Source organism: Schistocerca americana, chromosome 11 (genome assembly GCF_021461395.2).
Source record: "Schistocerca americana isolate TAMUIC-IGC-003095 chromosome 11, iqSchAmer2.1, whole genome shotgun sequence".
Taxonomy (NCBI): Eukaryota; Metazoa; Arthropoda; class Insecta; order Orthoptera; family Acrididae; genus Schistocerca; species Schistocerca americana.
In genome coordinates, this window is record NC_060129.1 from 150213411 (window position 1) to 150229995 (window position 16585).

General features: G+C 41.2%; 1 protein-coding gene across 1 annotated transcript in view; it reads right to left on the reverse strand.

Annotated features, from left to right (window-relative positions):
* LOC124553410 (serine/threonine-protein phosphatase 6 regulatory ankyrin repeat subunit C-like) overlaps nucleotides 1-16237 on the reverse strand; it is a 101852-nt gene extending 85615 nt beyond the window's left edge. The window contains exon 1 of the mRNA XM_047127275.1: nucleotides 16045-16237. Coding sequence (XP_046983231.1) covers nucleotides 16045-16237 — 193 coding nt within the window. The remainder of the gene's footprint in view (nucleotides 1-16044) is intronic.
* Nucleotides 16238-16585: the final 348 nt, after the last annotated feature.

Genomic DNA, 16585 nt, shown 5'->3' on the forward strand with positions numbered 1-16585 from the left:
TCTACATTTTATATCCTCTCTACTTCGACCATCATCAGTTATTTTGCTCCCCAAATAGCAAAACTCCTTTACTACTTTAAGTGTCTCATTTCCTAATCTAATTCCCTCAGCATCACCCGACTTAATTCGACTACATTCCATTATCCTCGTTTTGCTTTTGTTGATGTTCATCTTATATCCTCGTTTTGCTTTTGTTGATGTTCATCTTATATCCTCCTTTCAAGACACTGTCCATTACATTCAACTGCTCTTCCAAGTCCTTTGCTGTCTCTGACAGAATTACAATGTCATCGGCGAACCTCAAAGTTTTTATTTCTTCTCCCTGGATTTTAATACCTACTCGAAACTAGTAGTTTGGAGTAGTAACTAATTGGTATGTTTAAAAAAACCGGTATGTATGTATTGTATTGTATTTTGGTACCTTTGCTTGTATTTTTTGACACTGTCTATTACAACACTAAATTGTTTAACGAGAATAAAATTTGATTTGATTCGATTCTTGAAGTAGCACCCCTTTCCTTGTAACTGTTCTTTCACTGAGTCATAGAGTTTTCGAGGTACGCTCTATAACTTTATCGGCAGGAATCGACGCATGCCCATGAAGAGAAACAAATTCTTTTTCTCGTGAAACTCACGCGTCCTCCGTAGCAGTTCCAAAGTCTGACTATTCAATGGGACTCCACGACACAACGGACTGTCGCTTGGTGAACGACATCGTTTTGGTGACATTGTTTAACAAACAAAAACTGTAGTCTAGGAGGTAACACAACATAACAGCAGGCTCTGCACTTCCATACAATGCTTACACGGCCGCCGGCAACGTGGTAGCGTCGACGCCGGAACCTTCGACCACAGATGCTAGTAAAACTGGCGTTGCTGTGCAGAAGCTATAGGGCTGGTGTGGCTCCATCATAAACCACGTGACTGTTGGCAAAACGTGGCGGGATTTCAAATCAGCGGTCTGCCATCCTATGTTTGTATCGTATTTTACCCACATTTCTCAATTGAGTACCAAACGTTTCCAACAAAAATTGCTTTTTTATTTGCGAAAAATTATGTCAGAACTACATTTGACCTGGATTTGTTCACAGTACCATTTATAAAATCTAACAAATACATCGAACGCCCCTCTGGTCGGCAGCGGGACGCAATTATTATAAACTATCAATTAAAGTAAAATGTCGTTAAAATTCTTTTAAACAGCTAGAGTGGGCTCGTGTCAAAACTTTAAATATTCGATTCGCCGCGTTTTGAGCTCTAGTCACTTTTAAAAGAAAATGGGATATGGGAATTATGTCAACTATAGGTGCCAAAATTGTCGACTTTAGGAGCAGGTCCATTTTAGAGTATCAATTTTAGGTGCACTTCAAAGGTTCAGTTCCTACTATTTTTACAAAAGTTTAATGCAAAATAGAAGGAATATGTTTACCACTGTTACAAAGTCTATATACCTACGTTAAGTAATTATTCTGAGGTTTTCCTGTAGATTTTATTTTTGTTGAGAATAATAACCCTCCAAATTCAAAGCATAAACTGTCACGTGTAGTCATTGGTACGATTTCAGGTAAAATCCCTCTTTATTTTATTCGGAAAGCAATTTTTGCGTCTGTTCACTCTTATACAATGGCTAGGAACTCGCGATCGCGTAAAAGTAGTGAAATATGAGGTTTCTTCGCCGATTTAGGTGATGGGAAAACAAAGTTCAACTGTTGTTCTAAGTGTATTTCATATAAAGGAGGAAATACATTTAATCTAGCGCGTCATGTTCGAGTGCTGCATCAACAGTGTCATTTTCAGTCAGGCGCTTAGCACCCCCTGCTCCTGAATCTTCCGATATTTCTTGGACAAGTAACTCTGACAATCCGGAACAAACACCAGCAGTTGCCAGAAGCGAACAGCAGTCGGTGCCAGAAAATGACAGTATCACTTCATTATCAGACAGCAGGCATCAATAACACCTCTTTCGAACAAAACAAATCAGAAGATAGATTTCGCACTTCTGGAGACTGTTGTAAATGATTATTTACCGTTCAACATAGTGGAAAGCAAACATTTCCAGAGTTTTATTGGCAAACTGAATGGTGCTTACAGAATGCCAGCTCGGAAGACCATTTTCAATAAACTACTATTGCAACAGTACGCCATGATGAAAGAAATTGTGAGAGCAAAATTAATTCTGCGGAAGCGGTTGTGCTGACAATAGATGGGTGGACCTCAATCACAAATGAGAATTATTTGTCGGTGACAGCACTCTACGTTAAAGACCTGGAGCTGGCATCTTCCCTCCTAGAGTGCTTTAAATACGACGAAAGGCACACGTCAGAAAAACTCTCCGAAGAACTGTGTCGTGTCACAAGGGAATGGGGCATTCAAGAAAACGTCGTGTGTGTTGTTAGCGACAACACAGCTGCTAATGTTGTAGCAGCTATAAGACTCACAGCCTGGAAACACATCCCCTGCTTTGCACACACACGCAATTTAATTGTTCAGAATGGGATTCCGCACATTCAACCCATTCCGAATAAACTAAAAAACATTGTTGAATTTCTTAAAAGAAGTTCGCAGGCCTACACTAAACTGAAAAAGATGCAGGAACAGTTAAAAGAGCCAGTTCTGACACTAAAGCAGGACACTGTTACAAGGTGGAATTCAACCGATGATATACTGCGAAGAATAATCCAAGTTAAGAATTGCCTAATGACAGTTATCACTCTGAATTATCCGGATCTTCCAAATCTGACTGCAGAGGACATTGCAAGTGTAAACACAAGCCTGTGACCTGTTGAAAGTTTTCAAAGGCTGCACCGACGAAATGTCGAGTGAAAATGTTGTCACTGCTTCTAAAGTTATACTCCTTAGTCGCTCGTTGAAAAAATGGTGTTGCAGGTTTGTTAATTACACCGAAATTCATGAAGACGTGCAACAAATGGCCGAAAAGTTAGCTGAAGATCTAAAATGACGATTTCGAAGTATAGAGGAAAATTCCATTTTCGCAGAAGCAACTTCATTGGATCCCCGGTTCAAATTACATGGTTTTTCTGATAAAAATTCTGCTGGGAAGGTAAAATTAAATCGCAACAATCTCAGTTCCAACCACTGAATCTACTTCTAGTCTCTGGCTCGAATTTGATGAAGTGTGTTCCAGGCTGCAGAGCAGTCCACACCCGAGAACTGCTGCAATAGTGGAAGTGGACAAATATTTACAAGAGCCCCTGCTACAGAGACAAGGCAATCCACTTCAGTGGTGGTCTGAACGGCTGTCAGTATACTTTGAACTTGCAAAAATACGACTGTGTATTGTTGCAACCTCCACGCCGTGTGAAAGAGTGTTCTCGAAGGCGGGACACCTTATAACTGACAGAAGAAATCGCCTGACAGGAAAAAAAGTGGAACAAATCATGTTTTTAAACGGAAATCTCTGAACATTCGCCAAATCCATTGATGTTATTCATAAATATATACGTATTTTTTTAAATTTAATTAGGACAATCCTCAATTTGGCATTTAGTGTAATTATTTCAATAATGTGTACGAGATAAACATTCCTACATGAACGATTATCTTCCAAGCGTGGATTCCACGCATGTTTCAGCTCCAGACTCACAAGGTAAGCATTTTATTTTCATGTTAGCTGTGCGTGCCAACACAGCCAGCCTCTTCGTTTGTATCTTTAATACTCATCTGTCTGCAAGTGCAGCCCACGGTAGGCTACCCATAGACGCGAAGTGTAACTGCACAACAGACTTGGCCACTGTTTCTATGTTTCGATACAGTGTATCGTAGAACTGTCTCAGTGTTTCGAAACGGCCATGTTTCAGCGTTTCGAAACAGTGGTGTTTCATACCGCTCTGCCTCGGAAAACAGGACCAGATTCGATCTCGAGCCAGACAAAGAAACCGTATCGCTGTTTCAAAATAACGCTGATTCAGTCCACTTGTGCTTGAAAGGGACTAATTGTATCGAAACAGTGACTTTTCATTCCACTCTCGTCTAGGACGAGATTCGGGCACGGTACACATACTGAAACACGTTTAACATCTCAAACACTTTCAAGTGTGTCGAAATCTTTTTGACACACAACAGCGCGAAGCTTAAGGTTTACGAAAATACAGCTTCGTTTCAAATTGACTCCCTATTCTCTATTGGCGTAATATCTGCTTTATAAACACCCACAAACAATAAGATAACGCACACTATTCGTATTCAAAATAATAAAAGTGCGAAAAACATTCAGTTAAATTACACATCTCTTATAACATACACGTGCTGCAACTACAGTCGAACTTGATAAATGTATGAAGACGCCACTGATACAAGAATCACAAGATCCATTGCTGTGGTGGAAAGAAAATTATGTGTTGTTTCCTACGCTGTTTGAAATAACGAAACGACGTCTTTGTGTTATGGCCACCTCTGTTCCATGTGAGCGCGTATTATCAAAGCAGTGGCAAACAATAACAGACTATCCCGTCTTTCAAGCTAAAAAGTATCAAAAATGGTATTTCTAAACTACAACTTAAAACAGGTACAGTAGATCTACTCAGAAATGAAACAGTAAAATTTCTGATGATTTTGTTCTTTTCTGGCCAATGTGCACTGAATTTGTATTTGACGTATTTTGTTTAGGCAACTAAATCTTAAATGTAGTTACCTTACATGAGCATTTTTCTCAGATTTGTTTCACGCAGATGACACTTACGTTTTCGCTCACCATTCAGTGAGTTTCATTTTTTTGAGGTTTTTTTTATTTATTTATGTGTTCGAGAATGTTGTTCTTGCTGTGGTCTTCAGTCCTGAGACTGGTTTGATGCAGCTCTCCATGCTACTCGATCCTGTGCAAGCTGCTTCATCTCCCAGTACCTACTGCAACCTACATCCTTCTGAACCTGCTTAGTGTATTCACCTCTCGTTCTCCCTCTACGATTTTTACCCTCCACGCTGCCCTCCAATGCTAAATTTGTGATCCCTTAATGCCTCAGAACATGTCCTACCAACCGGTCCCTTCTTCTTGTCAAGTTGAGCCACAAACTCCTCCACAATTCTATTCAATACCTCCTCATTAGTTATGTGATCTACCCATCTAATCTTCAGCATTCTTCTGTAGCACAACATTTCGAAAGCTTCTATTCTCTTCTTGTCCAGACTACATATCGTCCATGTTTCACTTCCATAGATGGCTACACTCCATACAAACACTTTCAGAAACGACTTCCTGACACTTAAATCTATACTCGATGTTAACAAATTTCTCTTCTTCAGAAACGCTTTCCTTGCCATTGTCAGTCTACATTTTATATCCTCTCTACTTCGGCCATCATCAGTTATTTTGCTCCCCAAATAGCAAAACTCCTTTACTACTTTAAGTGTCTCATTTCCTAATCCAATTCCCTCAGCATCACCCGACTTAATTCGACTACATTCCATTATCCTTGTTTTGCTTTTGTTGCTGTTCATCTTATATCCTCCTTTCAAGACACTGTCCATTCCGTTCAACTGCCCTTGCAAGTCCTTTGCCGTCTCTGACAGAATTACAATGTCATCGGCGAACCTCAAAGTTTTTATTTTTTCTTCATAGATTTTATTACCTATTCCGAATTTTTCTTTTGTTTCCTTTACTGCTTGCTCAATATGCAGATTGAATAGCATCAGGGAGAGGCTACAACCCTGTCTCACTCCCTTCCCAACCACTGCTTCCCTTTCATGCCCCTCGACTCTAATAACTGCCATCTGGTTTCTGTACAAATTGTAAATAGCCTTTCGCTCCCTGTATCTTACCCCTGCCACCTTTAGAATTTGACAGAATATTCCAGTCAACATTGTCAAAAGCTTTCTCTAAGTCTACAAATGCTAGAAATGTAGGTCTGCCTGTCGAGAATAATTATCTGATTTATGTAAGTATATGTTTGTGTGTTGTAGATGTGCTGTGTTTGGTTACTACACAATATAGGCATCTTGTATAATGATCACAGATAATTCTCAGGAAAATCAACAACAGTACTTTGATACTTTTGTTTTTGGTTTTCAGATATTGTTATAAAATTACATTTCGACAGCAACTTTATCTCTGATTTGCTGGAGAAGTTTGTAATAAAATTATAATATATCTGCTTGCTGTGAGTAATTGAGGGAACTCGATATACCTGTACTTCAAACACACTTCCTTAACAACAACTGTAAGTGGTGTAGAGCCGGATCTGCCATGATATAGGTATCACGAAGGCATTACACTGTATGAATTGTTTTAAACTTTAGTTTGTATTTTATACTTGAGGGAAACATACGGCAAACAATGGAAAATTTAACTGTGAGTAAGAAAAGCGTGAACGGCTCACTCATAAATGTTAATTCAGTGCCTCGCTTCCCAGAATGCTATCTCAATAAATTATATCCCATGATATGCCTTTTCAAGAGCGCATACAGATCATCACTCATAAAACCTATCAAAATTAGGCACTAGAATACAGGGAAGCGAGTTTGGTAAAATCTGCTAAGTCAAACGTACAAACTCTGACCTCAGCCAATTGGAAAATATGAAAGTCACATGACACGAAAGCAGCGCATTTGCTACAGGAAATACGAAACTGCCAAGACGTCTAAGCGAAATTTTAATACTTTCTGCTATATGATTGGCGCTATCGCACCTCATTTGTGTCTATATGGCAATATTTATACAGAAGACAGTATGATATCATGTGTAGGTCTATACAATTAGGAAACACAAGCTGTTTCACTGTTTCGAAACATTGTTATTGTACCGTCTCGTTTGTTTCGAAACAGTTGTGTGTTTCAGTTTGCCCATGTCTACTGCACAAACAGTCACGGGTAATGTCAGCATTGCAGGAAGCAGCTGACGCTGCCTTCCCCTCACCTTCACAACCCCTCCTAAACCCATAGTTCCCCACAAACACCGCGCGATTCGTCGGCAGGCAGTAGAGGGGGGACTGAAGTGAAGGGAGAATGAGTGACGTAACGCCGATGTAGTGGGAGAGGCAGAGGGGAAGAGAGTGAGTGAACTGGGAAAAAGTGTGGAGTGTGCTATCTGTGAAGAGTATGAAGTACCAGTTCATTGAAATTGGGTGGTTAGTTCACACTTCACTGGAGTGAAGCGTTCATTTGAACGACTCATTCACGAGCTCCCCATCACTATGTGCAAATACGGAAGCGTCCGATCCCGCGCGTCAGCTTTGACCTATAACGTCACAAGTATGGTGGAAACGACCATAAACCATGATTCCAATATGGCGCATATAAAGTCGGTACGTACACATTATGTGGACGAAAATACATCGAAAAACAAACACACACACTTTCTACAAAAAGCATAATGACACTAACGGGACAAGCGCGGGAAATGGGGTGTTTTGCGTGGGGGGGCAAACTAAATACAAACATATTTAGGCACCCACACCCATACAAAACCACACAAAAAAAATGGTTCAAATGGCTCTGAGCACTATGGGACTCAACATCTGTGGTCAGAAGTCCCCTAGAACTTGTTGTTGTTGTGGTCTTCAGTCCTGAGACTGGTTTGATGCAGCTCTCCACGCTACTCTATCCTGTGCAAGCTTCTTCATCTACCAGTACCTACTGCAACCTACATCCTTCTGAATCTGCTTAGTGTATTCATCTCTTGGTCTACCTCTACGATTTTTACCCTCCACGCTGCCCTCCAATGCTAAATTTGTGATCCCTTGATGCCTCAAAACATGTCCTACCAACCGATCCCTTCTTCTAGTCAAGTTGTGCCACAAACTTCTTTTCTCCCCAATCCTATTCAATACCTCCTCATTAGTTGCGTGATCTACCCACCTTATCTTCAGCATTCTTCTGTAGCACCACATTTCGAAAGCTTCTATTCTCTTCTTGTCCAAACTGGTTATCGTCCATGTTTCACTTCCATACATGGCTACACTCCATACAAATACTTTCAGAAACAACTTCCTGACACTTAAATATATACTCGATGTTAACAAATTTCTCTTCTTCAGAAACGATTTCCTTCCCATTGCCAGTCTACATTTTATATCCTCTCTACTTCGACTATCATCAGTTATTTTACTCCCTAAATAGCAAAACTCCTTTACTACTTTAAGTGTCTCATTTCCTAATCTAATCTCCTCAGCATCACCCGATTTAATTTGACTACATTCCATTATCCTCGTTTTGCTTTTGTTGATGTTCATCTTATATCCTCCTTTCAAGACACTGTCCATTCCGTTCAACTGCTCTTCCAAGTCCTTTGCTGTCTCTGACAGAATTACAATGTCATCGGCGAACCTCAAAGTTTTTATTTCTTCTCCATGGATTTTAATACCTACTCCGAATTTTTCTTTCGTTTCCTTTACTGCTTGCTCAATATACAGATTGAATAACATCGGGGAGAGGCTACAATCCTGCCTCACTCCTTTCCCAACCACTGCTTCCCTTTCATGCCCCTCGACTCTTATAACTGCCATCTGGTTTCTGTACAAATTGTAAATAGCCTTTCGCTCCCTGTATTTTACCCCTGCCACCTTCAGAATTTGAAAGAGAGTATTCCAGTCAACATTGTCAAAAGCTTTCGCTAAGTCTACAAATGCTAGAAACGTAGGTTTGCCTTTCCTTAATCTTTCTTCTAAGATAAGTCGTAAGGTCAGTATTGCCTCACGTGTTCCAGTGTTTCTACGGAATCCAAACTGATCTTCCCCGAGGTTGGCTTCTACTAGTTTTCCCATTCGTCTGTAAAGAATTCGTGTTAGTATTTTGCAGCTGTGACTTATTAAACTGATAGTTCGGTAATTTTCACATCTGTCAACACCTGCTTTCTTTGGGATTGGAATTATTATATTCTTCTTGAAGTCTGAGGGTATTTCGCCTGTTTCATACATCTTGCTCACCAGATGGTAGTGTTTTGTCAGGACTGGCTCTCCCAAGGCCGTCAGTAGTTCCAATGGAATGTTGTCTACTCCGGGGGCCTTGTTTCGACTCAGGTCTTTCAGTGCTCTGTCAAACTCTTCACGCAGTATCTTATCTCCCATTTCATCTTCATCTACATCCCCTTCCATTTCCATAATATTGTCCTCAAGTACATCGCCCTTGTATAAACCCTCCATATACTCCTTCCACCTTTCTGCCTTCCCTTCTTTGCTTAGGACTGGGTTGGCATCTGAGCTCTTGATATTCATACAAGTGGTTCTCTTCTCTCCAAAGGTCTCTTTAATTTTCCTGTAGGCAGTATCTATCTTACCCCTAGTGAGACAAGCCTCTACATCCTTACATTTGTCCTCTAGCCATCCCTGCTTAGCCATTTTGCACTTCCTGTCGATCTCATTTTTGAGACGTTTGCATTCCTTTTTGCCTGCTTCATTTACTGCATTTTTATATTTTCTCCTTTCATCAATTAAATTCAATATTTCTTCTGTTACCCAAGGATTTCTATTAGCCCTCGTCTTTTCACCTACTTGATCGTCTGCTGCCTTCACTACTTCATCCCTCAGAGCTACCCATTATTCTTTTACTGTATTTCTTTCCCCCATTCCTGTCAATTGTTCCCTTATGCTCTCCCTGAAACTCTGTACCACCTCTGGTTCTTTCAGTTTATCCAGGTCCCATCTCCTTAAATTCCCGCCTTTTTGCAGTTTCTTCAGTTTCAATCTGCAGTTCATAACCAATATATTGAGATCTAGAACTTAGAACTACTTAAACCTAACTAACCTAAGGACATCACATACATCCATGCCCGAGGCAGGACTCGAACCTGCGACCTTAGCAGTCGCGCGTTTCATGACTGAGCGCCTAGAACCGCTAGACCACCGCGGCCGCAAAACCACACAAAATGACCAAAAAAACCGACATCACAAAACTCCCCAAATATCACTAAACACAATATCATCTGGAATCGCACACTTCCCTTGACCTATATAGCTCAACAGCAGCTCCCGATCCCATAAATCAGGATCAAACACTTCCCTTGGCCTATATAGCTCAAAAACATCTCCAGATACCAATATCAACATACACAGCCACACATTGGAATCGAACTCTTCCCTTGACCTGCGCAGTGTTAATTTCATCCGTCATATCCATTCCTGAACAAAAACAACAACCGATTAATTTTAGTAAAATTACCACACGATGTACAGCGAACAACACTAAATTAACCTTCACACAAAATCGTTAACTCACTGAAACGTATTCCACTACAAAACACAGGCGACCCTCTAACAATTCTGGATAATGAGCAAAAGCAAACTGAGCCCATTACACCACACAAACTAAAACCCTGAACATACCACCAGAGAGCACAACAAACCACAACACGACGACATCTACAAACACGCCACACTCACAAACCAAACTCCGCGCCGTCATGACGTCACACGCGACAACACGCTTACGTCACGGGTCAAGGGCGACGCGAGGCATCGGACGCTTCTGTCGACCCCACTATTGGGGAGTGACCTTGAAGTGACATGTTTCAGGGGCCCAGGTTATAATGCAGTATTACAAAATACAGACAAAAGTTCAACTGCGTAATCTGCTGTCGAAAAAAATATCCGTCTTGTGAATACAGCTGTTAAACATTTCGTAAAAGTTACATAGGGCACCAGATTGCATTTTTTGTAGTTTATGGACGATATGTGTGTGTGTGCAATACGCGTCAAAATACTCATCGGAGGCATCCATTATCTGTTTTTGAAATTACCGTGCAGTTTTAGCTTTTATGATGAAGATGTGTCACGAAAATTGCAGGCTACGCTATAGGTCTATTTGTGCAACCTATATTCGGCCTTCACATTACTCAGGTACACCAATTCTCAACCGAGTATAAAATTTTTCTCAGAACGAATTAGCTTCGGTTCAGTTCTTCCACCATAAGCATATACTACATCCATATAGTGAGACGAGGTTCTCAGAACGAAATATACACGTAAGACAATAGATCGCATACGGCATCTAATCTTAACTACACTTTTTAGTTGCTACCTGCTACTTACAAGGGAACCTCCCCATGGCAACCCCCTTATATTTAGTTATAAGTTGGCACAGTGGATAGGCCTTGAAAAACTGAACACAGATCAATCGAGAAAACAGGAAGAAGTTGTGTGGAACTATGAAAAAAATAAGTAAAATATACAAACTGAGTGGTCCATGCGCAAGATGGGCAACATGAAGGACAATCTGAGCTCAGGAGCGCCGTGGTCCCGTGGTTAGCGTGAGCAGCTGCGGAACGAGAGGTCCTTGGTTCTAGTCTTCCTTCGACGGAAAAGTTTGCTTTCTTTATTTGCGCAAAGTTATTATCTGTCCGTTCGTTCACTGACGTCTCTGTTCATTGTAATAAGTTTAGTGTCTGTGTTTTGCGCCCGCACCGCAAAACCGTGCGATTAGTAGACGAAAGGACGTGCCTCTCCAATGGGAACCAAAAACATTTGATCGCAAGGTCATAGGTCAATCAATTCCTCCACAGGAAAACACGTCTAATATATTCTATACGACACTGGTGACGGTATGTGCGTCACATATTTGCCTGAAAATAAAAAATTGAACTTATCACTCGAGGGAAGACTTGAACCAAGGACCTCTCGTTTCGCAGCTGCTCACGCTAACCATGGGACCACGGCGCTCCCGAGCTCAGATTGTCCTTGATGTTGCCTATCATGCGGATGGACTACTCAGTTTGTATATTTTACTTATTTTTTTCATAGTTCCACACAACTTCTGTTTTCTCGATTGATCTGTGTTCAGTTTTCAAAAAAATGGCTCTGAGCACTATGGGACAACATCTACGGTCATCAGTCCCCTAGAACTTAGAACTACTTAAACCTAACTAACGTAAGGACATCACACACATCCATGCCCGAGGCAGGATTCGAACCTGCGACCGTAGCAGTCGCGCGGCTCCGGACTGAGCGCCTAGAACCGCTATGTTCAGTTTTTCAAGGCCTATCCACTGTGCCAACTTATAACTAAGTCTGAGGGGGGTGCGATGGGGAGGTTCCCTTGTTGCAGCTGCGAATTGGCACTGAAATCGCAGTTAGACTCAATAGAGTGTCGCAAAGAAATACAGTAGTACGAACTTAGGCCGTCAGATGGCACACGGCTTTAAATGTTAACTGCGCCTTTTAGTTGCTGCTAGCGACTTCTAATTGTGGCTTGTCACTGGAATCGCAGCGAGACAAGAGTTTCAGAAGAAGTACGAAATTCGACCAACAGATGGCACACGGTGTTGAATGTTAAAGGCTACTTGCGACTACTAGTTGTAACTGAAATCGCAACCGCCTACTATAAAGTTATTGTGATATCTGTGACTTCTCAATCACAATGATTTATAACAGATATGCGATTTCTTGCCCACCCTTAAGCCTAGTTCACACGACGACACTAGGTTGCAGGCAACTGCCTTACCGGCAACTGCGCATGCGCGCCGCCCGTTTGCGCAACTCGTTGGTGAAACTAAACACTTTCGGCGTGTTCCACCTTTGGCGACACTACAGTGTGTACACTTTTAGATGGCAGACCTCTCCCTAGTCCTGAATCGGTAGAAGTCGGTGAACGTCGGGAGGCTTCGGTAGGTACACAGTTTCCACTGCTGCCAACATTACGTAGCTGACTTTGTACAAGGTAGCAATTGTTGTCTGCTTAGCTATTGTTTTACGCTGTACTGTTCTCCGTGTTTTTATTGTGCTAAACATTATCAAAATGAGTGAAGAGGCAGTTGCCGGCCCATCTCGGAAGTCACCAACAACCCCTACCGGTAGGCCTACGGTTAGAAGGAAACCAGTATTACGTAGCGATGCTCGCAAAATTATATTGAGTGTGATTGAATGCTGCGAAAGGGAAAGGGAGCAGAAAAAAAATGCTTCACCCCATTTACAAATCTTCAGTGAGAGCTGCTACATACACAGGACAAAGCATGCATAGCATTGGAAGAGTCAAACAGTTTTCCAAGAATCATCCTGGCGTATCACCACAAACGCCTGGCAAGAAAAGGTGAGTTTCCATTTCAAGTATTTTGTTCGCGATCACTTTGAAGGAGCCCCCTATTTCGTCCGAATTACCTTATATTTCATTTTTCGTTGCTAACGTATTGCTATGTATGGAAACACCACTGATTACTGTATTATTTCGAAACACATTCATATTACAGTACATTTCCAAATTCAAAAAAATATATGCAGTGGAGAAGGCATTTTCTTATAAATCTTTCTCATGCTGCAATGACCTAATTGTTGAAACATTGTCCATTACTCTTTTCGGGCGTTCGGAGAACAACTCACCAAAGTTTCATTGCGTTCGGATGAATAGTTTGTGAGCGCATAGCAGACAAACATACATACATTCATTTATATATATATAGATTTTAATGTACATGACGATTTCAGTTTCGTTTACGAACAACATTTAAAGCGAGTTTTACTTCCAAGCCTTTCGTCTGCTTTCGTGTGAGCATGACGCGCAATTTGTAGTGGCAGCACTGCAACTGGTAGGCGTGCCCCCCCCCCCCCCCCCCCCCCACACACACACCGGCTCCTCTCCCCTCCCATCACACCACTGTCGTCTTACAGTTAACACACTGTAGGTGCATGAGTTTTTGAGGTTGTGTGTTTGTAGATTGTAGACAAACAAATGTGAAGTGGGGAACGGAGAATAACGTTCGCTTTTTGGATATCTATGCTTTGCACAGGTTTTCGTGGGATTTCAATGATGCCGATAAAAATAAGCAACATATTGGTGCCGCTGAGACCGAAATATGCGATCATCACATAGGTGGTTTGACAGTATCTGAGCTGCAGGCAAAAATTGAGTTAGGAGCACATATACAACTGAATTAAGAAAAATACAAGCGAGTGTAAGGTCTAGCTGTGGTAATGCTCTCGTCTACAAAATTGAAATCCCATCGTTCGAGTTGGCCAACTCTTTGTTAAGGGATATTGTTGACAGGAGGGAAGGCTATACAAATTCATGAAGCTGCATTCTTTATTCAATGTTCATCTGTTTAAAACGTCGCTGCAGTGCCCCCCATTCACATACTTTAGAATTGTGAAATATTGCCACTGTACAGATCTGTCTTCAAGAGAGTAGTTTGCAAACCATTCTCTTCTTAATGCGGCCTGCTTCGAATAATTACTGCTGTTTTATGTTAATAATTATTACTGTTAATGTTAATAATTGTTGGTGTTAATGAAAAAGCGTCATCAACTAAATCAGCATCTTATAGCATGCCGAGTGTCCCTGATTGTAATGCACCCAATGTGATATGTAATTTCAGTTCTGGCTACAGTCCTTCATGCATTACAGTACCTTTATTCCTTATCGCATAATTAACTCTATTTAGGAGAACCGTGAACAGTTCTGGTGACATTCTAAGATAATTATAATAACTTCTTGGATCTTCCGTTATAAATTATTTCGGCAAGGACGCTGAGCAACTGACCTGACGTCTTTTCTTCATCCAGTCACGAATCGAAATAAGTTTCTTATTTTTTTTCTTATGCAGCAATTCCACGCAACAAGCTTTAACTCCAGCACAACTCGTGCGACGTGCAGCTGCCAAAACTTTCATTTCAGACACGACTCAGGGACCCACAAAACGACTAAACTTAAGTGTATACAGTCATATATGAAACCACTTGCGTGCAACTCATTCTACGCAACGAGTGGCGCAACCTAATGTCGTCGTGTAAACTATGTTTTACACCAGACGTCACTAGATCGCGAGACGAGCAAAAGCTCGAGAATGGGACAGAATTAGATTAGATTAGTACTTGTTCCGTAGATCGTGAATACGACACTTGGTAATGATGTGGGACGTGTCAGGTTAACAAAAGGCGTCTATACAAGACATTACATTACACAAAATATTACGTCACAATATTTTTATTTATTTCTTTGGTGGGGGTTGGGGAAATTATCGACTTACTATATCCAAAAATTCATCTAATGAGTAGGAGGAGTTGCCATTAAGAAATTCTTTTAATTTCCTTTTAAATGCTGTATGGCTATCTGTCAGACTTTTGATGCTATTAGGTAAGTGACCAAAGACTTTTGTGGCAGCATAATTTACCCCCTTCTGCGCCAAAGTTAGATTTAACCTTGAGTAGTGAAGATCATTTTTTCTCCTAGTGTTGTAGCCTTGTACACTGCTATTACTTTTGAGTTCGTTCGGATTGTTAATAACAAAAATTTCATAAGTGAATATATATATATTGTGAGGCTACAGTGAAGATCCCTAACGTCTGCAGGAAGATCTTGGATGAGCTCCAGCAATTATTCTGATTACACGCTTTTGTGCAATGAACACTCTTTTACTCAATGGTGAGTTACCCCAGAATATGATGCCATAGGAAAGCAGAGAATGAAAATAGGCGTGGTAAGCTAATTTACTCAGATGTATATCGCCAAATTTTACAATGATCCTAATAGCAAAAGTAACTGAACTCAAACGTTTCAGCAGATCCTCAGTGTTTTTTTTTTCTAGTTCAATCCCTCATCAGTGCATACACCTAGAAATTTCGAATATTCTACATTAGCTACCGATTTCTGATCGAAGTCTATATATATTAATGGGGTCATTCCATTTACTGTGTGGAACTGTATATACTGTGTTTTGTCAATGTTTAATGAGAGCCCATTTGCAGAGAACCACTTAATGATTTTCTGAAAAACATCGTTTACAATTTCACCAGTTAATTCTTGTCTGTTTGGTGTGAGAACTATACTTGTATCATCGGCAAAAAGTACCAGCTTTGCATCTTCGTGAATATAGAATGGCAAGTCATTAATATATATTAAGAACGATCGCAACCTTTATTTTTTTGTTGCCGTTAATACGCATGACCAACACCGTAAATGTTATTTCAGTCCGTTTTTACGATTATCTTTATTATTAAAATCGGTGGCGCATTAAAAACATTACGACGGGGCATTATTACAGTACAGACAACGGTCAGTAGATGGCAGGCCGAGCAACAGATCGAACAGAATCCGACATTTCACGAGATGTGACGTAAACTGTTCAAGTCGTGCTTGAACACTGCCCTGGTGTTCAGTAAGAGCTGCTCATACCTGCTGTAAAAAATGCACTGAACATACGCCTGCGTTGCTGTAGAGATGGAACACGCTGTTTCCTGCTCAGCTCTGCCTCGTCCGCCGTTTGCCACGTCTCGCAAGCGACTGTTCCGCAACAGCTGGGAGGGGCCGCAGTTCTGACGTCATCCAACCCCCACTCCTCGAGTGGTGCCAGCGGGCTCGCGCGCATGCGCAGAGCTGAATTCGCGTATGAGCAGTGCCTTCCTGCCGCTTCTGGCTACTTGAAGCTTGGCTGTTTGACGTACGAGCAGTAGCAGCAAGTAGCCAGGTGCTACCCGGAAAAATTTTACCGGCGCGCCCAAGCCGCCAGTTTGGCGCATGCGAAGAGCAAGCTCAGTTATAGAGGGACGTGACCCGTGTATATGTTTCGTGTCTTCGTAATATTGCTGGTCTCTCCGTTTACAGCTCCCACGTCAAATGAAATCAAGACAGATTTCTGTGGCCGGGAGCCATCAAGTGAATTAATATACATTCTCATCACTAGACCGCGGATTTTAGGTAAAAACCTATTTTGTTC